This window comes from Paramisgurnus dabryanus, chromosome 8, assembly GCF_030506205.2.
Source record: "Paramisgurnus dabryanus chromosome 8, PD_genome_1.1, whole genome shotgun sequence".
Classification (NCBI taxonomy): domain Eukaryota; kingdom Metazoa; phylum Chordata; class Actinopteri; order Cypriniformes; family Cobitidae; genus Paramisgurnus; species Paramisgurnus dabryanus.
The window spans coordinates 42,502,836-42,527,964 of record NC_133344.1 but is presented as its reverse complement, the minus strand read 5'-3'; the positions used below and the strand labels follow the sequence as shown (position 1 = coordinate 42,527,964).

The following is a 25,129-nucleotide window of genomic DNA, read 5'->3' as shown; positions in this document are numbered from 1 at the left end:
TGCTATTTAAAGTCCCCATGAAATGAAAAATGAGAATTCTTATTTTTTTATGGAATATTTATCTGTGTGGGTCACTATATATTAAAAGAAATTAATGTGCCCTCATAAACTAATCAAAATTAACCTCTTGTGGTGATCCTTCTCTGATGACGTCAGCTAGACGACTTGGGCGGAGCATCTGTTTACCCCACCCCCTACAACTGCCCGTCTGCTGCCAGTTTCATTTCCAATTTTACTTGTGTTATATTCTGTTTCACTCAAAAATACGTCACAATACAGAAGTAAAGTTGATTGCGACTTCCTGTTCATGGGTCTTTAAAGAGATTTATTATATATTAACCATGTTTGGTGTGAATTGGCCTGTAATGTTTACCAATGTCATGTAACCACTTTTTGTTAAATATCTGAAGAATATTTAGAGATGTACAGTACTAGTACATAGAGCTGTCTTTAAACTAAAACTGTGAATGTTTTCATAAAATATCCAGCTACTGTACTTGCTCGACACAGTCAAGAATGGGATCCAAAAGCAGAATATACGATTTTCATCCGTACATGTGACCTACATTGCCAAAGTTGCTCAGCAGATTTTGAGACCTGGTGAGTTTTGAAAGTATTTACACGTTTATTATGAAAATTTCTATCATTTATTGATCATTCACATGTCATTTTAAACCACAGTTCTGCTGTATAGCGCATTTGAATATGAATTCCCTAATCACACTATTAGGTAAAAATGATGTAATGTTTGAGTTTATTCAAGTATTAAACTTGAACTTTTTACCATAGAGGAACACATGTACGTGGTGATAAATCGATTTCTTCTGGGAACTCAGTATCTGGACCTCAAACGAGTTCCTGACTTCTTCAAGCTCTTCTACAGCTTTGAACTTGAGGTAATAAAATGTGAGATATCTAAAACTAAAATTATAACCTGCTTGAGTTTACTCGACCCTATGTTTCTTTCTTCAGCACAAAATGGAGCGTGAATGGGTTTTGAACGTATTGGAGGAAGGGCTCAGAGATAAGCACTGCTATGAGCTCTGTGAGAAGCAAAATGTCTTTCAGACTCTATTGGGTTTCGGGAGCAGTCCACTCTGTGATCAGTCCTCTCAGGTACACACGCCTACCAACAAAATCTGTCTCTGTATATGACCAATTTGGCATTTTGATTCTGAGGCCCTAGATTGAATGTCATGAGTACCCATCCCAAACCAAGTCCTATATGCAATTGGTGTATTGCTCTGGGAAATATTCTTTCAGAGCATTTCATTAGCCAAACTTTTGTATATGCTCCTTTGACAGGCAATGATGTCTTCAATATTATTTTCACAAAAGAGAAAGATTTTATGTTAAAGTTTTGCAATTTTCACCCAAGATTACTATAGAGATAAAATTGCCATTCCTTACAGGGATAGTTCACCTAAAAAACAGAATTAGCTCACAGATTAAACTATAAATGTTTCCTTAAGGGCTGCACAGTATTGACATTGGGGGAAAATATTGCATATGCACATTATCACAATAGTTTGCAATAGCTAAATAATTGTAATACTTCCAAGTAGCGCATTTTTCTTGAATACCATGCATCCCTAGTTTCCTTATGATGTCACATATAATGTCACAGTGATAGCTGTAGGAAAACGCATGCTTGATATGACCGTTTTCTTCTCTGCTGTTCTAGATTCAGATTGTGAACGTCTTGTGTCAGTCCGCTCGGGTCACCAGAGGAGCTTATGACCTCACCAAAACACACGGAGTCTTAACATGGATATCACAGCTGATAGGAAAGAGGTGGGCATGAATTTTCTCATTTACAGACTATGCCAATACATTGCTATGCTAGTTTACAAGAGGTTTAAGAGAAAAAAAATCTATTATACAGTACTTGCAAAAATGTTTGCTCAAAAATACAACTAGCCATGGCTGCAGGAGGCGGAATGATATTACGTAGTGCATGGAAATAGTCCCCTGCCATTGAAAGTACTAAGGGGACTATTTTCGGCTGCTGCGTTATATCATTGTGCCTCCTGCAGTCATGTTACAGCAGCAAAGTCCTTGATTATTTCGCCAGAATGAGAGTATATTTCCTAGCAATATCTGCCTAGAAAATCACAACTTTTAATTTTCCATCAGTCTTACACGATGTAACTACAGAAGTGTCAAGTTTTAAATAGGAAAAATATTGAAACTCTTTGATTATTTTTTAGCTTGATGCTAATGGTCTATTCAGATTCAATGCATTATGCTAAGCTATCCTAAAAGTGCAAACGTCAGACCCAGAGATCAGCTGAATGGATTCCAAAACGGTAAAAATCAAATGTTTAACTCTAGGGGAGCTGGAAAAGGAGCTTATTTAAAAAAAAAAAAAGTGGAGTGTCCCTTTAAACTGAGGTAATTTATAGGTTATTTCTTTTGCTTGTCATCAGAAATAATCTGCTATAGAAGGACTCTGTTGTTATTGATTCTTTGCGGAAGTCTACCAGAAGTTGGACGGTGTACATTTGTTGAATGTTGTACATTTGGTCCAGAAAAACCATTTGTTTATGTTGTTGCCATCTATAAACAAACAACCGAAACACATAAAAAGTTTTTGGTGTAAATAGCCCCTTAGTGTACATATATTTGTTTCCCGCAGGTATATAGACAGCAGGTTATTGAGTTGTGTCATTCAGCTGCTCCATATGCTGTGGTTCACTAACTTGGGTAATAAAGAGAATAAACCAGCAGCAGACGGCACTATTGAAGAACGACAACAACAAACCTCAGGAAAATGTCTTCCTCTTCCAATCATCAATGAGTTTCTGTGTACACTACTCACAGTTATCAGACATCTGGGGTAGGAAAATATGTTATTTAACACATCTAACCTAAAAAAAGGCATTTCTTGTTGTTTTCATGCATCCTGTATAAGCATTCCTTCTCATATTCTTGTACAAGAGGTCAAATTTACTATGTAGACATACTGTAAGGGTCCCAATATTAAACATCAAGATCTTTTTTAAGATCCCCTTTATTGAGTCATTGTCGTAGTATTCAACAACACATTTATTCAGCACCTGTTGTTACACCAAAATAATAAACAATAATGCAAAAAAGAAGTTAATTTCTGTTCTTGTTCAGGAGTGGGGTGGCTGCGCCTCAGCTGAAGGCATTCCTTCATACATTCTCCTCTGTGCTGATGCATTGTGGGACAGCTTTAAATGCACACAAAGAGGCCGGCTGGCTGACCCTCCATCCTAGGAAACCTTCTTGCCATGAACTCCTCAGTCTCCTGCAGCGCTTGGCAAAGTTAGCCCGCGACACCTTACTGCTTTCTGATCTCCAAACTCTGGCCAACAAACACAATGTCAAAGAGCTGATGGGTAAGAACCGAACAGAGAATTGTTCATCTTTATCAATTAATGATTGGTCCTTTAATTCGTAGACGGGACTTCGGTCAACAGAGCGGACAAATTTAGTGTTGCTTCACACCATTATATACCATAATATTAATGCTCGATCTGGTTATATCTGTTGTCTTTGCTTCAGTCCACAGACGATTTGTAAATATTATCAGATTGGCTTTACAAGTCATGTCAACTTGTCATTTTGTAATTTTTACATGCATTACTTCAACTCATCCCATAATAAGTTCAATTTCACTTAGAAAAGTAACCGAATGATAATGTATTTAAAAAGTTTAAAAAATTTACTTTACAATCTATTGTAGTTCTGTCTAGTTACAACCACTTGTTTGTTTATTTTGTGCACTATATTTATACTATACTTTTTTCAATTTCTGTAGTCTTTGTAGCCATTGATTTACTGAAAGGAAAGGCATCTAAATCTGCTAAATATCCCATTTTGTTTTCTACTAAAATAAACACTAAAGGTTGTTAGAAACATGAGTGTCATCTATTGTAAACCATTTGTTTAACAGATAAATGGATGCCCTTGGCCTTACGTGTTACATATACAGATCACATGTTTTGATACCCTTTTGTTTTTAATGAAACGTTTCACATGTTTACTCAGGCTCCGGTCGGGAGAAAGGCCAAGGAAAGTGTCAGTCGGGAAAGCACGTTCATTTTCAAATTGAAAAACAGGAAGACGCTCAAGATGGACAAAGCGATAAACTGGAGCGGACTTTGGAGGAGTGCAAACCTTTACTTAGAAACATCATCATACACTGGGAACCAAAACAGCGAGAGGTTTCATCTTCCAAGTCCAAACCCTTCACCGTGAACAAATCCGATTCAAGCGATCTAGATGATTCCACAGCCTGTTTAATTCTCAAGTGGGCCCTTAAGACCCTCACAGAGAGCCCGTATGATAACAGCAACACCTTAACTGTTTTAAAATGGGTACATAGGAATATACTGCCTTGTGCAGACATTGTAGATGCTTTAGTAGCTGATGAAAGCACAAGAAAGGACTTCCTCAGGCTTTATCACCAGACATGTCAGCACACAGCTCGAGAGCAAAGCTTCACAATGGAGACCCAACAACTGTTCACTGAAATCATGATTCATTTAATGAAGGCGAAGAGCGATTCGATGAACGATTTACACCAGACGGTGTTGAGAACATGCTTGCCTTCAAATGACGATGATGTGGCCATAAAAGGTAAGATATAAACATTATAAAATAATAGATACGTAGGTGCCCAGTGGTGAAAATCCCATTTATTATGTCCAATTTTAGTAATAACACATAGTAAATTATTATTATAATTTTATATCGCTGATGTTGTTTGTTTGTGTGTGTTTTGATTGGGCAGAAACGGGGTTAAAATTGCTCTCTTTGTACATCTATGAGATCTGGAGTGGAGCTCAGTCACCCGGCCTCCTCCTGACCCATGCCAGACTGCTGTGCCGAGAGAACGGGACAAGCGTTAAAAAGTCCAAATCACATGTACTTCACATGTGTCAACAAATTCTGTCTGCTGTAAACTCGTAACATTGCTTGGTGCATTTATGAGATTCTTCCTGAAAATTGTCACAAAAAAGCTGAGTGAATCTGTTTTGTAATTGTTTTAAAGAAAAAAAAATTTAAAACATGGGTTGTGTTTTAATGGCTTGGAATGATTTGTAGGACAAATCCAACACACATTATATTTAGACAAATTATACAAATAGCTGGTATGACATTTAAATTACATTGTTTGTACACACACAAAACTCCCAAGTGACTCTTCCACACACAATAGCTTTATAAGAATCTCAAAAGTCCCAGGCCGGGCCTCATTTACTTGCATTTTATGGAAACAAATATGATATTCTTTTACAACTAGGTTTAAGTCATTTTGAAATATTTGTATTATTTTGTATTAATAAATATTATTATAACATATCAGCATTATATCATTGTATCAAAGAGCGTCTTGTGAAAATCCAGCTAAAGTATTTTTGTGATTTACTGTTTTCTACATAAAATCATCCTACATAATGTAGAGAACATTCTGTTAAATATATAAACGTGATATTTTTAATATTCACTGAGCAAGGCCATGGCAAAGATTGAAATTAACGTAAAAGCAGTGACAGAAATTAAACTTTGATTCTCCAAATCCCATCATTAGATTGAGACTTTAGCCTGGATTTCACAGACAGCGTCACATTATGGGCATATATTGGCTGCTAAAAGTCAGCAAAAGTTATCATAATATACAGTAGTATATGTCAAATTAAAATCCATAAACTTGCAGGTTAATTGTGAAATCATGGTTTAATGTAATTTTTTTTTAATAGTGATTCAATGGCACTTTTCACATTTAAGTAAAGATCATTATGAGTTTAATTTCTCATTGCCAGCAAACAGGAACATTCATTCATATCTTGTCCTGGGAGATTCTTGATCTTTCATCAGTGGCAAGCCAGATTTTTTAACACCAGGGCCCCTACACAAACAACAAATTAAAATGAATGTCTCAACATAAAAATATGAATACAACATTAAGTATTGTTTTATCAAGCATTTCAATAAACTGTCATTTGTCATTGGGTGTGTTTCAGTCCTTAGATATTCATCAAATATGGCCAATTAACTCACTAGTCAGTGCTCTTAATTACTACATTAAACCAGGGACATTTAAAAATCTGAATGTTATTGCATTACTGCAAAGTATACACATTGAAATACTGTCTACATAGTCTAAAGGTGATTTCATTTTTGAAAACCTATTTAATGTAAAGCTAAATTTGTACAATTTGTGATATATTCTTTAAAAATAAACTGCAGTTGTTTTTTTAAATAACTAAAATACATTTATATATTTTAAGGTGATAAAATACTTTTGGGGGCCACAGGAATCTAATAATTAGATTAGATCACACATCACTCTTACCTTGACAGCTGCCCGGTGTGTGAGATGTGTATCAAAATCAAAAAGAAAAATCCAATGAATGCTGCCAAAAGGACCCAGAAAATGAGGACAATTGAATCTAAAGGATATATTTAAATGGGAGTTATATCTCACATTAACAAATCATTAATTAAATACAATGATAATAGCAATAAAGATAATGTCAGTCTAGCTCACATCTGTTATATGTCAGTGTACTTGCATTCACCAAGACTGGATCCATGTAATCATAGTAGTCCTCATATTCCCATCTATATTCCGATGATCTTGTGGAATTTTTCATTGTGTTCCAGATGTGTGTGAGAGGACTGACTGCTCTGAACAGTGTGGAGAGTTGTGTCCGACTTGGCACATAGTTAAGCCCCATCCCCTTTTTGAGTGAAAACTATAATAGATCACTTTTTATTTCATTGTTTGTCTGACAATACAGGAATTTCTCAATGTGTCGGACTATATGAACTTTTACTGATTACTATATATATATATATATTTTTTAAAAAACACATATACTGTATATTTTATCCAATTGTAATATATTATTACACTGAAAAGTACATGGGACAAATATTGTGACATAATTAGCCTACATCTTGCCTATATGCAGTTACATATTTTTATACAACCTTTCAAGAAAAATATTTTAATTGTAAGGTATTTGGTTGTCAGGGCATTTCTAAGTGTTTAATTTGTGTTCATATTATTTTTTTAAGTGTTTATCTTTTTTCTTGCTACATATTTTCAAGAATTGTTTATGTTTCTAGTTTTCTTCACTACAGTGCTCTTTATATCACATACAGTACTCAGTTTGTAAGGAAATAACCTCTCTAAAGCATCTATGAAACAAGATGCAGCAGTATAAATAAGGTTTAAGCGCTGCCAAAGACTAAAGTGTCTTGATAAAATCACGTTTACTATTTATCTTGCACAGTTTGAATGTTTTTTTATACTGCATAATATATTTTAGGAAGGGGGTCACTCACAATAGTTAATCATATTTGGGGTTCCTTTGGCATCATAATGTTTGAAAAACCCTTATATAGTACATAAACTGAGATTCATCTCCATCTGTGATGTATAGCATTTTTGTTTTGTTGACTAATATATATATGGCTTATTTGCACAAGGCAGAGCATGAGAAAACCTGAAATCAAATTAACATTTTAAATGAACATTTAACCCTTAACCTCTGGTAATGAATACACTGAATGTGTAAGGCAGTTTTTTTCTAATGTTGAACCTACTTATTTTTTTTAATTGACAGTCTGGTTTGGTTATTTCTGCACATAATTTGTTAGCAAATATTAATTATTAACTGTATTATTTATTCAGGAGATCCAAATTTACAGTGCAAGAAAAGCATCAAAGAATCATCTACTGGAACCAATTTGTAAAATGTATAAAAAATGATTAAAGAAACACGCTTTCAATAAATGGTTTAAAAAGATTTGTTTCCATTTCACAAGTGGATAATCTAACTAAAATCATAAGACACTTTGCCGTGAAAATTACAACATTTCTTGTCCATGATAAAATGAATATGTCCTCCAGTAACATGTTTTGAAATCTGCTTGACAACTGTGTCATAACTGAGAAATTTAGAGAAGATGCTTTTTACTGCCTTTGGTCTTTAAACGAAGACTATAGCAGTGCTATGTAATAAGTATAAAAAATATATATTTTTAATTATAGACTCGTTCTTAATAATAATGCTTATTGTTTATCAATAATGAATGTATAAATATGAGGATAACCATTTAAATTTTATAGAAACAAAGTAGCCGGTCTTGCCCTGTCTAATATGGCGATAACATTGACGTACGATTCAGCCAGCGACGACCGTTTCAATAAATCACTTCATTAACAGGAAAAGTTCAGATGAACCGATTCGTTCAAATAAATTTGACTTCTAAAATGTTTAAACGTTTCACGGTTTTAGGCATGTGTGCATATTCAATACATTTATAAAACCGTATTGAAATGCATTGTTTAAAATTTTAAACCAGTTATTAATTTTTTTTAGGCAAGTAATTCTTGCTTTGCTTAAATGGGCCAGTAAATACACGAGCGGATGACGTAATTTTGAAAAACGAATGGTTGGTGAGCTCGATGAATGATCCCGCCTTTCTTGTGAAATTCAGCCAATAACAGAGGGCGGTGTATGTTTGAAAGTTCCATTATCGGATCACATTACATTAACTTCATTGCGTACAGCGGCGACGGGGTTTCATTTTTATCCGAAAAACCTATTTAAATGAGTCGTATATTGTTTTTATTAAAATCTCTGCGCTACAGTTACTATCATAACTTTTGACGGTTTACAGAACAGTAACATATTTGCATATTTAAGACCAATGACAGCTTTGAACACGCGTAAACTAATTGCAAACTAGTATTTCTCGGGAAAATGCGCATGAATTTATAACAGCAGTTTGTTTATTTATTTACCGAGTCTTTACGAAGAGTCACACACAATGGCGGATGGAGCTGTGGTATTTGGATCGGGTTTAAACTCAAGTTGCATGACCTCTCGAGTGAAGAAAGGCAACAATAACAACAACAGCGTTTCAATACCAGCGAACATAAGGAGGAAGACTCGACAGAGTAACAGAAGAGACATTCACAACCGGGTATGATCAACACGACAAACTTCTTGTTTTATTGGAGTTGAGAGCAGGCCACAGAAGCTGAAGCGTGTCTTCCTGTTTTTAAATGCACATATTGACGTTCGTGAGAAATGCATACATTACTTATGGTTTCTACTCATTTATTAGCTGATGATTATTTATTGTGTATTGTGATTCCAGGTTGTGTTAGAGAAAGTATTGGGCATCACTGCCTCCAGCAGCAGTGCTTTAACCTGTGACCCAAACACTGGTTTAGTGGCATATCCTGCAGGGTAGGACTAATTCTGTTTTCTGTGTTATAACGAGTTTAAAATGGCTAAACCAAGCGTCATTGCATTTTATAACAAAATCTAAAACTTGTGACTTGTGAATTAAACCTGGTTAAAGTACTGGAAACACTTAGTAGTCATGTTTTGCGTGATTCCCATTTGTATAACCCTATTTTTACTATCATGGTTAAATTATGGTTCTATAGTGAGGCAATGGTAAATTAATGATTGTCATGGTTTTACTTGAAAATATCACAGGTAAACTATGGTTAAGTTACTGTTAAACCATGCTTGACTTTGAGATGACAGAAACACTCAAGCAAACATTTTAGTTTATAGTATGGATGCACTGATACAATATTTCTGAGCCAGTACCTATATATTTGATAATTAATGGCATCTACCGATACCAAATTTTTTTACCCTTTTGATTGCCAGGATGCAATCTGCCCTGATCATTGCCTGTTTTTAAAGGAAAACACCACAGTTTTTCAATATTTTACTATGTTCCTACCTCAACTAACGCCATTCAGACAGCCAGCAACCAGCAGAAGCAGAGCAACGCAATCTCATTCATTTTAATGGAAACCTGGCGACTTCCGGCAGCACGAGCGAAAGTGACCATTGGCGACATATAGGCGTGTCCAGCGATGCGAGAAAGATATGAAAAGTTTAACTTTATGCAAATGTTGAGCGAATTTCGGTAGCGACTACCAATGAGAACGAAGCAGTGGAGTTCACGTCATCCTTCTCTCGTCAGTTACTGGAGTAGATGGTACTCATTTATTTATGACAAGCAGATTTAGAAACGCCTCATTGAAAGAGACGGGCGACACACAACAAGAAAGTCGCTGGGTGTCTGAATGCGGCTTTAGACAAATAAAATATATCCTTATCTTTTTTCAATGCGTACACTTAATCTTTGTACAGTGCATCGTGAATGTGTACGCATTTAGCCTAGCCTTATTCATTCCTTAGGATCCAAACAGGGATAATTTAAAAGCCACCAAACTTCCATGTTTTCCCATTCAAAGACTGTTACATGAGTAGTTACACAAGTAAGTATGGTGGCGCAAAACCAAACCTGGCGATTTTTTTTTAAGCGGATAAAAAATGAAAATTATGTTGTATGGCGGAAGAGCACTTAGTTTGCAGCACTTTGCGGTTTTTACCGCCAGCCGCAGCACGCGCTTTTGTAGGCGCGCTGAGAGTGAAGAAGCGCCCGACGTCATTCGCGTCTTTCCATTGTCCAATCGAATGGGGGTAGAGGCGGGCATTACGTTGTGGTGAGGAAAGTTTACAGTTGCTTTGAAGAACCGGACTCCACTCGCTCACTCTCTCCTGCTTGTTTGTGCACCTCTCACCCTCAAACAAGGTCAGAGCAAGCGCCCTCTTTTTAAAGTTTCTGCTAATGTGACAGTTAACAGCAAAAGAACGCTCACGCTTCAATATTTGATTGACAAGACAGCTAACTCTGTGGTTGCCTAGCAATAAAAAATTTTTTTTTTAAAGGTAGTGCGTCGCGCCTTGTGTTTCCAAGCGTTTTAAGCGCGTTTGATGTGATTAGCTCCTAATGGTGCATTCACACCAGCTGTGGTAGACGCAGTAAAAACTTCGTGTGTAGTTGGACGGTTGAATATTTGAGTTGACTGGTTGGCTGGTTGTTAGATGGCTTAAATCCATACCAAGTGCAAATAATAGATGTTGCACCGGTCTTTTTCACAAGCTCCTCTGTTTTGCTGACGCTTTCGGCCGTGTTTATTCAAAATGACGAATATGATGATGCGTTGCAGCAGGCTGCAGCTCGTGGCTCTAAATTTTGAGGGTAGATTGCATCATCAACATGCATTATCGCGATTTAAATCTCTATCGTATGCCAGTTTTGTATCGTTAATACCGCATATCGTTTATATCGGCCCTCCCTAAATGGGGCTAGGCCAAATGCTAACACAGTCACAACGCGCTGTACAAAGATTAGGTGTACGCATTGAAAAAATATTGATATGTATTAGTTAGTCTAAGATGAGGTAAGAACATATTGAAAAACGGTGGTGTTTTCCTTTAAATATCTGTCCAATAGTGGGAGAAGAAATGCTTTTATATGCCGATACCGATTATTGACCGATATATTGATGCATCCCTAATAAGACCATATGTACTTGTTTAAAAACTAAGACACTTTTTTTGTCCTTTACTAATGGACATGAACAAAAGTGACATTGACAGCAGATGATTAAAAGTAATGACAAAATGGCTCATCCCTTACAAAGATTAACCATGGTTTTACTGCAATTTAGTTACCACAAAATTAAAATAGTTGTGATACAAAGTAATATATGTGTATATTAGGGCCATTGTAATGATTTTCCTTTGTATGTAAGTCACTAATGCTGTGTTTTATTTCAGTTGTGTTATTGTCATCCTGAGCCCAAAGAAAAACAAACAGACACACATATTTAACACATCCAGGTAAATAACATTGTGGTATTATTGACTTGTTTATTTGTGCAGCATAATGCTGTGCTTTGTGGTGAATGAACTCATGTGTTTGTACCACAGGAAAACCTTCAGCGCGTTGGCTTTCTCACAGAATGGAAAATATTTGGTCACTGGTGAGGTAAGTAGTCTGATTTGTTTTCTTTGGGGCAAAAAAGTGCCCCACGCCCCGGCCTCTGTACTTGGCAACATGCAGTTTATTAGTGATGAATATGGCCTTGTGCGTTAAGGATAAGTTTATTGTGTATATGGTGTGGTCGAAGGGATTTTGTCAGTGCTGTTTGTGCATCTGTGTCGAGTGTTTCCACACATTCCAGCTCCCCTGGTTTCCATGAGAAGCCCCAGGGTCTGTCCTAACTTTGTAAACCAGCAGTGAATAGTTATACACCAGTCACAAATATGGAGCATTCTCCGACCTAAATCATTACCTGATTTGACAGCCATTAAAAATAACAGCATTTATTTATTTATAGACGAGATTGTTGCTGAATTGTGTAACAAAACGTCAGCAATAATGTTTGAAACCTTTGTTGTAGCATAACAAACACTGGTTGCATACAGTTTATAACATACAGTATACAGACAGTTTATTGTAGCTTATATGACTTTTATCCATCTGTTAACTCTATCTCTGTTGTCTCTGTTGCGGGGTAGAGCGGGCATATGCCACATGTTCGAGTATGGGACGTGGCAGAGCGGACACAGGTGGCAGAGCTCCAGTGCCATAAGTATGGGGTGGCATGCGTAGCGTTCTCCCCTAATGGGAGTTATATAGTATCTGTGGGATATCAGCATGACGGGACTGTCAGCGTCTGGAAGTGGAAGGTGGGTACCACATAACAGCCAGCTGACAGTGATAGTTTGCCAAACCAATGTGATATTTTATGTAAATGTGCATGATGCATTTGAACTCAATTATGTTTAATCCATTTACAAACTCTTAATCTGTTATTCATCCATTTTTAGCTATTTTGTAATGACTGGATCATGTAAATGGGGTGTTGCTTAATAATTTGCACAATAATTGCTTTGCTCTGTTTATTTTTTTTGTCTGAAATTTAATCAAATTAATTGTGTAATAAGGCTGATTTGTCTGATATTTTTACTTTTCTCTATAGAAGGGGACTGTTATCGCATCCAATAAGGTGTCCAGTCGAGTGCTTGCAGTCTCTTTCTCTGAGGACAACAGCTACTTCGTAACGGCAGGAAACAGACACGTTAAGTTCTGGTACCTAGATGCATCAAAAGAGAGAAGGGTAAGAGTCTTCAGCCGCCTTTCCACTGCACACGACATACGGAAACGACTGTCGGAGTTCTCCCCCTAGTGGCAGTCGTAATGAAGTTTCAGTTTAATCGTATATGGGACAAAGCTCATTCCAGTGCAATATGTTTACCATAGTGGAATAAATAAATGAACACAAATGAATGAAACAATAAACAGCTATGCATATATGACAAAGATTGGAAATATTTTTTGGAAAGAATATATAAAGACAAGATTAAAATTATAACGTACACAAATTAAATTATTAATGTATTACTTATCAGTAATCAAAAGTGTTTTTTTCAAGGATTCAAGTGTTATTAATAAAGTTAAAACAAAAGGATTAATCATTTTCACCTCACACACAGTTTGTGATTGGAATACAATGAAAAACATAACTTCCGGTCGGCATATCGCATGCGGTTTAGTCCCACAAGTTCAAATTTTTTTACGGATCCAACGCTCAAAACGGATCCGATATTTACGCATCCACAGATGGTCGGCACCTCACGCAACCCCTTTGCGACTCTCCATAGGAAATTAATGACTTCCAGCTTATGGGCTGTCGTTTGTCGTCTGCAGTGGAAAGGCGGCTTTCAGCTTCACCCAAGCTTTACATAGCTACACATTTTGTGAATTGATTTATTTGTTGTGATGGCAACCAAAGTACTCAATGCAGTTTCCTGTGTTTGCCCACATCCTCCTGTAACTGTGACTTTTATATTTTTGCCAGATGCAGTGCATGAGTTTTTCTCTGTTCTTGTGATGCTCCTATCACGATTTATTACGGACGATTCTGATTGCAGAATTTTTTTACATACAAATGGGTCGATAAAATTTTTTTCTTTAAGCAACAGACAAGAAAGAATGAACAAATACATGAACAAGATGTTTATTTGCATGTTAACAGGGCAAACTTGCTTTAAACGAAATATCTGTAGCTGTTTTAAATTAGATTGAAAGTCTGATAATTTAATTATAATTTTTCTATAATTTAATATAAGAATTAAAGGAAAAGACCAGGGATGCTCCGATGGTATTGGCCGATAATGGCCTTAAATTACTTAATAGGTACTGGTTCATGAACCGATTTTCCTTTTGTCATCATAGGGCATGCGAGCAATTTTATAACCCGTTGCTCATGTGCGACGTGCAGATTTGGATTTCTTTCTTTGCCTTTACAGAGATATGTGTATTGTCATTCAGAACATGCTCCGGTCCTAACAGCGTGGCGCATATTCACATCCCCATCAAACAGTGTATACAACACATATCTATCGCGGACAATTGCATCCTCATTCTGAAAGTTTATTATTTGCATGCATTTTAAAGATCGGACACGGATAATTTTATAACCGTGACTTTTTTACGTGGTTCAGCCGGCCATCCACACGGAAACGCAGTATGACGTCACTGAAACCGAACATTTTGGAAATCCCTGCCAGGGTGAGTATTTTAAGAAACGCGGGTTGCGGTGTTGTCGTGGAGACAGTAAAACTGTTTTTTTTGCCTTGCGACGTCACTTCTGATTGGCCATGGTGGCTTTATGATTTGAGTTATATCACTGCCTGCTGGTGTGGCATGCTCTTGACAGCGCGTGATCACGTGTTTTTGCGTGTTCATGTAGGCTGAGATTTCTCTTAAACCGAGCATGTGTGGAGGGGATTTTTTCTTAAACCGCAGGAGGAATTACTCCGGTTATAAAAATACCCATGTTTGTGTGGACTAGGCCTGTATCTGCTGCAAAAATCCTGATCGGAGCATCCCTAGAAAAAAACAGAGTGGTCTAAATTTGTGAAATACACACAATTTGTGAACAAAACCACCCCACCCCTGCTCAAAATGATACAACAAAACAAAAAATGCTAGCACAAAACAACACCACTAGACAGGTTGAATAAAGGTGCTGTTTTATCCCCTGACAGTAGATGATGCTTGTGGAGTGTTTACATGTATGAACAGTTTTTCTCTATATCGGTTGGGATTTGTTTTCAAAACAACATATGACTTACAATTCTTATCACATGATCTGACACCCATAGGTGTTAATTTCATCTAACAGTAGGAGGGACAGTCCTAAAAACAAACCCACTGAAAAAGACAATAACTTGTAAAAATATAACATTAGCCTGCGTAATCGAGTTAGTGAGTATCGATAACCTAATATTACAGTGGCTAGTCATACAGTTAACATGACTTTATTAAAGTATTCCTTATCTCTTGATTGAATGGATAAAACATAACCACAGCAAGTGAAAGATGCACACGATTGTAAGATATACAGTAGTTCATACTGACCGAAGCCTATAAGAAATGGCGATTATATTGATAATGATAGACATTCACATTTGGACGGATTATTTTCACAAATGAATTTGGTGAAAATAAGTAGTCACAGTTTGATGGGATTTTTACAGAGATTGGCCGAGAAAAAAACTGATTTGAAAACTACTTCTTTAAAATGTCAATTTCTCAAACCTCCTATGGGTAATTGTCTCGTCCTGATAGGGCTAATGAAGTATTTTCTGACCGGTATGATTCATGTTTCTTTTGATATGTTTTCTGGTAGGTGAACAGCACAGTGCCTTTGATTGGTCGTTCAGGATTGTTGGGTGAACATCAGAACAGTCAGTTCTGTGGTTTGGCTTGTGGTCGTGGCTCGATGGCTAACAGCACTTACTGCATCACACACATGGGTCTGTTGTGTCAGTTTAACACTAACAGACAACTGGATTCCTGGGTTGACCTAAAGGCAAGTATCTAAAGATTCAATTCTGACATTAAATGGAAAGATAGTGGGCGTCACAATATGCATTACTTAAAAAATTGACACAAAAACTTCATATAGAAAACTGAGAAATATTAGACGTTATTGTCAAGTTTATCAATAGCACTAAATACTATTGTTTCAGAGAGTGAACATTTTAAATGCACGTTATTACATACATAGATATATATAATATTGCTATAGATACAACAGTTTGATTTCCAACCTAATGAAAATGTATATGTCTTGATATATCGATATATCTCCCAGTGAGCATTAATATTGTATACATGTATATTATTAATGTATGTAGTACATTAATAATAAATGGATAAATGATGCATTATAATCAACATCTATTATCAGTCATAAATTTAGTATGATGGTGCTTACTACAGCTTTTCTTATGTGTTTTTTGTTGTAGACCACATCAGCACAGTGCCTGTCGGTGAGCGAGTCGTTTGTTTTTTGCGGTTGTGCAGATGGCACAGTGCGTGTATTCAACCCAAAGGACCTTCGTTACATCACTACTTTACACCGACCACATTGCTTAGGAGTGGATGTGTCTCAGGGTATTCAGCCAGGGTATGAAACTTTCTCAAGAGCTTGCAGTAAGGACTGTGGCGCATTCTCTGCAATGCTGAACGCAATTCCAGTTTTATTCTGAAAGTTGTGCATGATTGGCCAAAAAGATTTGATTGACAGTGGGGTATTACATTTTGTGTCTAAAACTATGCAGAAAACGCAAACGCAATGCTTTCCATCAATCCCATAACGTCAGTTTTGTTTAGAAAGGACACAGCTACTGCCTAAATCATGTGTTTAGGGGTAGGTTTGGGGGTGCTATTAGGATAAAGACTGCACGCATTTTTGGTTGTTGCTGTATCCCTTCTAGCCATACTGACTCTCCTTAAGTTCAGTAATGCATGTCCATGCATTGTTCTTCTACTCGTCTCAAAATGACAGCGCTTGATACGGAGTGAAACAATGTTTACAAGGTGCAATGTTGATACCTTATGGGTGTTGCTGATTGGTTTCTGATCACATGACCTGCAGTATGGATGCAATATTTTGAAAAGTTGAAATATTTTGAACTTGCTGCATCGCTGACACATCTGGAAGATCTGTCTTTGAGCGTGCTTGTTCACCAAATGACACAAAATGTGTAAAACCCCTAGGGCAGCTTATGCTACAAGGTGATTAAAGGACTCTTTGAATGTTTGGTGATTGGAGAACAAGCGTTTATAAATTGTATGTACTCAAGTTAGATCTTTTAGGCATTGATTTAAACAAAACTGAAGTTCATGTGCTTTGTAATTATTAAAGTAATTTCTTAGATTTGTTTAATTAATATAAACAGGATATGCTTTCTTTAGTTAAAGAACCTTCTCTTTACTTTTTAGACATCTGTTTGGGGCAAATCCAGAATCTCAGTATCCAGATACCCTGGCTTTAACTTTCGATCCTGTGACCTGGCACTTGACTTGTGTGTATAATGACCACAGCGTGTACGTATGGGACGTGAGAGACATTCGAAATGTAGGGAAGGTTTACTCGGCTCTGTATCACAGTGGATGTGTTTGGAGTGTGGAGGTATGTGTATAGAAGTGTTTCTTGATGCGATGCAAAATGTATGAAAAGTCAGTCATTGAAAAACCTACTACACTATTATTTTATATTAATGCAATTCTGTTTGATGCAGACTTACCCTGAACTAGAAGATCCATCAGCGGCGTGTTTGTCTCCTGGCTCTTTCCTCACCTGTTCTTCAGATAACACCATTCGCCTGTGGAAATCTGAGTCACCGCAGAGTCACAGCCAAGGACTCGGCCATCGCCACAACCTTTACAGTCAGGTATAAGTTTGATAGCACTAGACTTTGATACGGGAACTGGTCGGAACGCCGTATCGTAATTCTTTATTGTGTGTATCTGGTTTGCAGGACCTCATGAGGATTGTGTACGTAGATGAAGACACACAGTGCCTTAAAGCTGAGGCTGAGAAAGCTGAGGGTGGCAGCCAGGACAGTAAATCTGGCATCAGGGTGATGGGTGTCAGCCCAGATGGACAACATTTGGCTGCCGGAGACCGCAATGGGAACTTGAGGTTAGATGCATAAAACAACATTTATGAATATGGGATCCAATGGGGCCTAAACTAACTTTTTGATTTGATGTCTTAATGCAAGAATTGTTTGATTGTGTCCGCTTCTGGAGAAGCTACTGGTTTTAAAGTTTAAAATACAAAAGTCATGGCAGATGTTTTCTTTAGTGGATTGTGTGTCTTTAACCCTAGCAAACTTAAGTGATATTTTCATAGTTATATAGTTAATATCAAACTATGTACTATAGTGTAATGTCTATTTAAGTTGAGCAGGTAGCTCAAAAATGTAATGTTAAGCCAACGTTAAGTCCTATCTGGCAAATCTTAATCTTTAACCTTGTGCACAATTCAATACTAAATCAAGTGTTTCCTCATCAGAATTTTTGGCTTGCACTTTCTTGATGAGCTGACAAAAATCGAAGCCCATGATTCAGAGGTTTTGTGTCTGGCGTTCTCCCCAAAAGAAACTGGTAAGCTGGTCATGTCTTTATTCACTGTTTTTAGTAGGGCTGGGCCGATCCACTTTTTCTATTACCGATACGATTTCGATCCCTGTATTCTGAGTATCGACCGATCCCGATCCAATACTAGTATTTTTCCTGATCCATTTAGAATTGTGTGTGTATAAACACATAAATATATATACGCATACATATACACACAAAACATGTTGCACAAAATCAGGAGAATATCATGTCAAGTGAATTTTTTTTTTAAATGAGATACAAGTTAAAAGAATGTAAGTGTTCTTAAATATTTATTAATTGTTTTTGAGTGGACATACGACTGAGCAAATAAATAGTTCAAGTACATTTTAACTTAATTGCGCAAACTGTCACAACATGAAATACTTTTTAATCAGACGTTTAAAATACGGCTTGTGTGTGTGTGTGTGTGTGTGTGTGTGTGTGTGTGTGTGTGTGTGTGTATGTATGACATATTTAATTCACGCTACTCCAGTGTATTAACTGCGAGCACCAAACCATTCAGTTTTTGTGACCTTAAATATCTTCATATATGCATTTGTTTTTCGCATAAGGCTGTTGAATATATTAGGAAGGAAGATTTTGAATATAGTGTATAATAACATTTATGGTGCTTTTATAATAGTTTGACTTTTCTGTAGCATGACAGTAACAACCACAAGTAACGCACAGAATCGGATTTGGATCGGCCCCGTTTTTCCGATACCCGATCCAGCAAAAAAGGTCCGGATCGACCCGATATCCGTTCCAAAGTATTGGATCGGCCCACCCCTAGTTTTTAGTAATGTCGTTCTACTTTGCGGTAAGCAGTCACTGAACTTCTTAAAAGAAGGATTTGTGCCAGAGTCAAAATGAGAAAATATAATGTGACTTGTAATAACTAGGTATGTAAGAATACAAATAGTCTACGTTTCAACACATGTCTTGGTTTTCAGTTCAGTTCTGATGACATAGAATAATGTAAAAACACTTTAATGGGATGTGTTTAGGCAACCATCTAACTGTGAGATGTTTAGAAGAAATAAACTGTTTTAACTCTTTCACCGCCAGCGTTTTTAAAAAAAGTTGCCAGCCAGCGTTTTTCATGATTTTCACCAAAGTTTAATGCCTTCCAGAAAATGTTCTTCTTTAAATAAATAAACAAACATTATACCAAATGAAAGAACAGACCCTCTGCTTTCAAACAAAAAAAACGTTTCATCCTAACTTTAGTGGTTCTTTTGCAATCAGCTTTTGAATATGGGTAGGTTTTTGCAAAAACACCATATTTTGAGCAAAAAGCAGAGATAATTCCATTTTTGTGACGGACTTTTCATAGAGATCCCATTCAGAGCGATCTTTAAAACAGACACGGACATGCAGCCGCTTGCCATAGGGCGATACTTCCGGTTTTAAAAAGTTGCGGATAATAGCGGTATTGCGGAAAGACGGAAAATCTCGTCATTCTCTTAATTGACGAGATATCTCGTCAATGGCGGGGAAAGAGTTAATTACAATTCTCTTTTTATGTAATACAAAAATCAACTTTTGATACATTTTGAAACATGCTTGACTACATAAATAAATAAATAAATAAATATACCTATGCTTAACCAAAATGAACAGTACTGCAGTACATTAGTCTTCATGTAGAATGTAAAGTGCAACGTCAAAACACGGTACACCATATATTCATATCTTGTTCGTTGCTCTAGATAACTTTGCGTTGCCCCATGCAAGTTCGCCTCTATTTGCATCTTTCAGACTGACTTTGAATGTAATCTACTCTTGCAAAGAATGAACCCATGCTACATCATTGGTTTCTCGCTTTTCCCCTTGCCATGATGGAGTGTGTGTGTGTGTGTGTGTGTGTGTGTGTGTGTGTGTGTGTGTGAAATTTGACACCAACATCGCAAGTATAGTTAAACGCCTGTAGCAGCCCAGATTGAATATTAGTCGCAGAGAGGCTTGTAGATTTGGAGACACACAAACTGATGTGCAGGGAATTATAAAATGGACAGATTTGGATGCGTAAACATGTGTATTGGAACATAGAGGTCAAACTAAATGGTTTAGTATTATATTCGAGAATTGTGGTATCCCAAGTATTAACATTACAATTACTGGAATGTGAAAGCCAACATCAACATTGTAGCAATTTAATCTTTTTCAGAACAAAATGATCTATAGTTTTAAAAACATCTTTAAAAGGATGTTGTGTGCTCTGGAAATGTACGTCTTTCTACAAGTTATTTATTACATAAACTCAACAAAGTTAAGTTAGAAGTACAGTTGTCTTCTGCGATGCAAATTTTGTCATCAGAAAGTATGCACTGATTTTTGTAACTGCGTGTAGGCCGAACGTCTGTACAAGTAGGAGTCAAATAAAGGATGCTTGGCAAGGCTGCATTAAACTGTGCACATGTAAAACAAACTATACTTTGGACTTTTAATGAACTAAAGGTCATGTGTTAACATGGGTTTACTCAAAGTACTCTGGTTTCCTACTACATTCCAAAGACAGGCAGATTAGGAGATGTTTAATGTGTTTTTTTTTTCTTGTGTCAGGTCTGCAGTTGTTGGCCTCAGCAAGTCGTGATCGGCTCATTCATATCTTTGACATGGAGAGAAGTTATCACCTCGTACAGACAGTTTACGATCATTCAGCCTCTATCACTGCCATCAAGTTCACGGGTGAGTTAACAGTAGAGATAAATAAGATCTGCTGTCTGTTCAGATAGTTATCATGTGCACGTGTGTTTTTGTAGGACTGACTTCAGAGGTGTGTATGGTCAGCTGTGGCGCTGATAAAAGTATTTACTTCCGTTCTGCTGAGAAGGTGAGCGTGCCTTGGTTTTCTTTGTGGCTTAATCTTTAGTGTTACAGTTCAATCCTGCACACTTATGCAAATCTTCAATAAACTTGAATGAACAATGTGTAGTCATATAGATGGGATATGTTTTCGGTTTAAATCCAGTAGCATTGTAAAATATTTTTAAATGGTGTGTTGTTTGTTTATGGTCCATGCTCTTACTTTACTTTTATATTTCCTTATATATAAATGTAATAGTTTGTAAGATGGAGTATTTCTCACTGCTATTTCTTTTCTTTCTCTCCTGAAAGACCACTGAGGGTTTGAACTTTTCACGATCTCATCATGTAGTGGAGAAGACGACTCTGTATGATATGGACCTGGATGCCACACGCACACACACTGCTATCGCTTGTCAGGATCGTAACATCAGGTAAGGCTTTGTGTGTGAGATTTTATTCAGTGGTCTTCATCGAGCCCTTGTGATATGGGTTTTAACTTTCAAAATGTGTTCCTCTTTTTCAGAGTTTACAATGTGAGGAGTGGCAAAATGAAGAAGTGCTTTAAAGGCTCCCTGAATGATGATGGGACTCTGCTCAAGGTATGTGCGTGTGTAACTATTCATTTAACTTTGCATGCACAACACCAGCAAAACTTTGTCACTCTCTAGTCTTTATCATTCAGGATGTTGGAAGACAATCCTTATTTTGGTTGTCCTAAGTAACCATCCATCCTCTGAAGCCGCATTCACATTACAACCGATTTTGTCGCTGTGTGTCCCTCGTCTCTTTTAAAGAGGACGTTGGAGGCGTTTCTTAATCTGGTTGTCATAAACAAATAAGTAACGTCCACTTCGGTAACTGACGAGAGACAGATGACGTGAACTCCACTGCTTTGCTCTCATTTGTAGTCACTTATCATTTGCATAAATTTTAAGTTTTCTCAACTTTGTCTTGTGACTGGACACGCCCTATCGGATCGCCAACGTTCACTGTTGCTTGTGTCGCTGGAAGTCACCAAGCTTTCATTGTAATCAATGAGATCATGTCGCTCTGCTACTCTTATAATGTTCTCCACTGCATAAGTTGAACTGTTCTCAACTTTATCGCGTAGCTGAACACACCCATTTTTTGCTGCCAGTCTTTTGCCGCTTTTCCATTGCATAGTACCCCACAGTTTGATTTGGGTCAGGTCGGGTCAGCTCACTTCACTTTGGCTTGGTTAGCTTTTTCATCGAGTTTAGTATAACTTTGCAGTGGGAAGGATTATAGGCGTGTCATCATATTTGCGCTGCCTGCTGCTGTGGCATCATATAAGTGAGTTGTTGTACATTCACATTCATTTATTTATTTCTCAGTCTGCCACAAAATTAAAATTGGCCTGCACATTGGGTTTTTCACTACCTCTGTATCACATGACAGTTTCTGTTCAAACACCCGTGGCGTCAGTCGATGCGCTCCACTGAGCCTCATTGAAGTTGCATTTAAGCATATATAATGCTGACGTGCTCGTCGCGAATTTTCCGCCACAAACTGCAAGTCTGGAAAAAACTGTTATGGTGTTCCTGATTCTCAACCTGTGGATGTTTTTCATCGCTAAAAGGGAGTTTGGGAACTTATAGCAGAGCACAGATGACAACATGTTTGCTCGAGACAGCGCAAGCTAGCATGAAGGTAAAGCTAATCTTTACATTACGATGACGCTGGTAGTGACGAATCTCTCAGACCAATCAGTGATCTACAGTGTTTTTGCGTCACGTTTAGTATCCGGTCGGATCACTTGGAACCCCAACCGAGGTGGTATGAAAAAGGTATCGGGTACTACGTACTGCACCCAATGGAAAAGCTCCCAAAAGTAAGATGACCCGACCCGAACTAAACCAAACCGTGGGGTACTATGCAATGGAAAAGCGCAATTTGTCACTTGTGTTGTCACCTGTAGGGCTGGTCTAAATACTTCGGTAGTGAAGCTTCGGTAGTAATCAACACCGAATTTTTGTTGCTTCGGAGGGAGAGGACTGAACATATTTTTCTCTCTAATAAAGGCCGGAATCTCTCGTCTGTCTGTTTGCATTTTATTTTTATGTCGAGAACCAACTTGTGTTGCTGTGAAGTGTAGCATTTTTGTGCAATGTGCAACGCACAAATAATAAACTAAAACAGATATGCACAAGCCGGAAGAGTTGCTTCGAAAACAGAAACTGCATTAGTGATACAAAACACACAGGTCTGTTAGAAGCAGTACTTTTAGTAAGGTAGCCTTACATTTTTCTAACAAACAAATCACTCTCATGTCAAAAATTAGCAGCACAGTAATCACTGACACCGTAAAGGGTAGGCTATAAAAGACGACTGTAGCATACATTCAATATCAAGTTTATGTACTGACCCTCCGCCAATCGATATGTTGGTGAAATTTTTTTGTCAGTAGAAATACAAAGAAGTAATTTGCAGAAAGCCCAGTGCTGTGTCATATAATGCAAGTCAACATATACGCCATTTGAGAGCGCAAACGCAGATATATCCAATATAACAGTAATCCTATGGAGTGGGAGTGTAAAGCGCACTTCCTTCAATGGCTCTGCATTTACATAAAAAATGTGGTAAAAAAAAATTCAAATCTCAAAATTGAAAATCGAATGTCAACCCACCAAACGAATATGCGAAAAATCTCATATTCTGGTCTAGCCCTAGTCGCCAGTTACCAAGCTTTCATTGAAATAAATGAGATTGCGACACTCTGTCATTGCTAGTCACTGGCCGTGTGGATGCAGCTTTGGTGTCTGAACCGTTTTGGATGATGTTATAGACTACTAGCATAATGTTTAAGCAATTGTGTATGTAGATGAAAACTTATTGTGTTCTTGCCCTCAGGTCCAATTGGATCCTTCAGGGATGTTTTTGGCCACCAGCTGTTCGGACAAAAATATCTGCATCTTTGATTATGAGTCAGGAGAGTGTGTAGCCACCTTATTTGGTCATTCAGGTAAGGATTAACTTTTTTGTTTAGTCTGATTTGGTTTAATGTTTTCAAAATTATTATAATCGGCAAACTTTTGCTACTTTCCTCCACAGAAATTGTTACAGGTATGAAGTTCAGCCAGGACTGTAGGCACCTAATCACCGTATCTGGTGACAGGTAAATCAAATAAACGCGTCGATGACACTCAGAATTGACGTTTTTATAGTCTTTATAGTAATGCTGTGTGTCTGTGTGTGTCCAGCTGTGTGTTTGTATGGCGATTGGACTCTCAGATGACCAACTCCATGAGGAAGAGGTTGGCCGAAAGGAAAGATTTGTCAGGCCTAAGGCTTCAAAGGGCTCCCCCTAAAGAGCAAACCATCAGGTACAGTCATTAGACTTCATGCAAGCTACTTGCTTTTTAAACATAAGCTTCGTTCACACAACAACAGGATACAATAATCTCTTGATTAGTCAAGTCTTGAGTTTCGGTAACTCTGCGGTGGCGGTCTTTTGGATTTAGCAGGTTTTTCTAAATGTATTCATAAATATATAGACAAATATTTGGGAATTTGTAGTAACTGCTGTGACTAATGTTTATAAACTATTTTAAGTAACAATTCAGAAGTGGCACCTTAAAGCAATATAGAGTTCAATTTTAACAGAATGTGACCAGTCTAGAGGTATTGGTGTAAACCCTGCTGATGAATAAACAAACTTCTGAAACTCATTCATGTTCATTCGAAATGGAGTGTGATTATCAAAATTAAATAAAAGGAAATGTTTTCTTCGAGCTGTTGAATAATCTTCTGCTTTGGGTTGAATCTGGGTTTAGGAGAGAGACGTACATTGCTGTTCCTTGCAGTGCACCACCTCGCGTGGAGGAGGAAGAGGAGGGCAGCTTGATACCCAAAGACAATGAGGAAGATGGTACGGAGGACTGCAGCACTCCTGACAGGCTTGACTCTGCCGATGGTGCGTGAATATTCCTTATCATACTGTATTTATCTTTTAGCATTATAT

General features: G+C 37.3%; 3 protein-coding genes across 4 annotated transcripts in view; 2 read left to right on the top strand and 1 right to left on the bottom strand.

The window, feature by feature from the left end:
- urb1 (URB1 ribosome biogenesis homolog) overlaps positions 1–4,950 on the top strand; it is a 28,563-nt gene extending 23,613 nt beyond the window's left edge. The window contains exons 34-41 of the mRNA XM_073815632.1: positions 489–600; positions 790–896; positions 973–1,116; positions 1,685–1,794; positions 2,639–2,839; positions 3,124–3,365; positions 4,018–4,608; positions 4,763–4,950. Of these exons, the coding sequence (XP_073671733.1) occupies positions 489–600; positions 790–896; positions 973–1,116; positions 1,685–1,794; positions 2,639–2,839; positions 3,124–3,365; positions 4,018–4,608; positions 4,763–4,941 (1,686 nt within the window). The 3' untranslated portion in view covers positions 4,942–4,950. The remainder of the gene's footprint in view (positions 1–488; positions 601–789; positions 897–972; positions 1,117–1,684; positions 1,795–2,638; positions 2,840–3,123; positions 3,366–4,017; positions 4,609–4,762) is intronic.
- Positions 4,951–5,749: 799 nt separating this feature from the next.
- mrap (melanocortin 2 receptor accessory protein) lies at positions 5,750–6,756 on the bottom strand. The gene is made up of 3 exons (XM_065281857.2): positions 6,524–6,756; positions 6,329–6,425; positions 5,750–5,881 (listed from the first exon to the last, which is right to left on the bottom strand). The coding sequence occupies exons 1-3, from the start codon at positions 6,711–6,713 to the stop codon at positions 5,809–5,811; spliced, it is 360 nt and encodes a 119-aa protein (XP_065137929.1). The 5' UTR covers positions 6,714–6,756; the 3' UTR covers positions 5,750–5,808.
- A 1,765-nt stretch (positions 6,757–8,521) lies between these two features.
- The window catches only part of wdr62 (WD repeat domain 62), a 28,646-nt gene continuing 12,038 nt past the window's right edge, over positions 8,522–25,129 (top strand). For both annotated transcript variants that reach the window (XM_065281855.2, XM_065281854.2), the window contains exons 1-20: positions 8,522–8,973; positions 9,151–9,242; positions 11,646–11,708; positions 11,799–11,856; positions 12,390–12,560; positions 12,854–12,991; positions 15,569–15,751; positions 16,191–16,351; positions 17,170–17,359; positions 17,469–17,621; positions 17,709–17,872; positions 18,248–18,339; positions 20,902–21,027; positions 21,102–21,172; positions 21,457–21,578; positions 21,671–21,746; positions 24,019–24,130; positions 24,220–24,283; positions 24,369–24,491; positions 24,942–25,081. In XM_065281855.2, coding sequence (XP_065137927.1) covers positions 8,818–8,973; positions 9,151–9,242; positions 11,646–11,708; positions 11,799–11,856; positions 12,390–12,560; positions 12,854–12,991; positions 15,569–15,751; positions 16,191–16,351; positions 17,170–17,359; positions 17,469–17,621; positions 17,709–17,872; positions 18,248–18,339; positions 20,902–21,027; positions 21,102–21,172; positions 21,457–21,578; positions 21,671–21,746; positions 24,019–24,130; positions 24,220–24,283; positions 24,369–24,491; positions 24,942–25,081 — 2,455 coding nt within the window. In that variant the 5' untranslated portion in view covers positions 8,522–8,817. The remainder of the gene's footprint in view (positions 8,974–9,150; positions 9,243–11,645; positions 11,709–11,798; positions 11,857–12,389; positions 12,561–12,853; positions 12,992–15,568; positions 15,752–16,190; positions 16,352–17,169; positions 17,360–17,468; positions 17,622–17,708; positions 17,873–18,247; positions 18,340–20,901; positions 21,028–21,101; positions 21,173–21,456; positions 21,579–21,670; positions 21,747–24,018; positions 24,131–24,219; positions 24,284–24,368; positions 24,492–24,941; positions 25,082–25,129) is intronic.

Coding starts and splice junctions, on each gene's coding strand:
- mrap (XM_065281857.2), bottom strand. CDS start 6,713: ATGGGGCTTAACTATGTGCCAAGTCGGACACAACTCTCCACACTGTTC. Junction 6,426..6,523: donor TACACTGACATATAACAGAT/GTGAGCTAGACT, acceptor TATATCCTTTAG/ATTCAATTGTCCTCATTTTC. Junction 5,882..6,328: donor CACACCGGGCAGCTGTCAAG/GTAAGAGTGATG, acceptor TTGTTTGTGTAG/GGGCCCTGGTGTTAAAAAAT.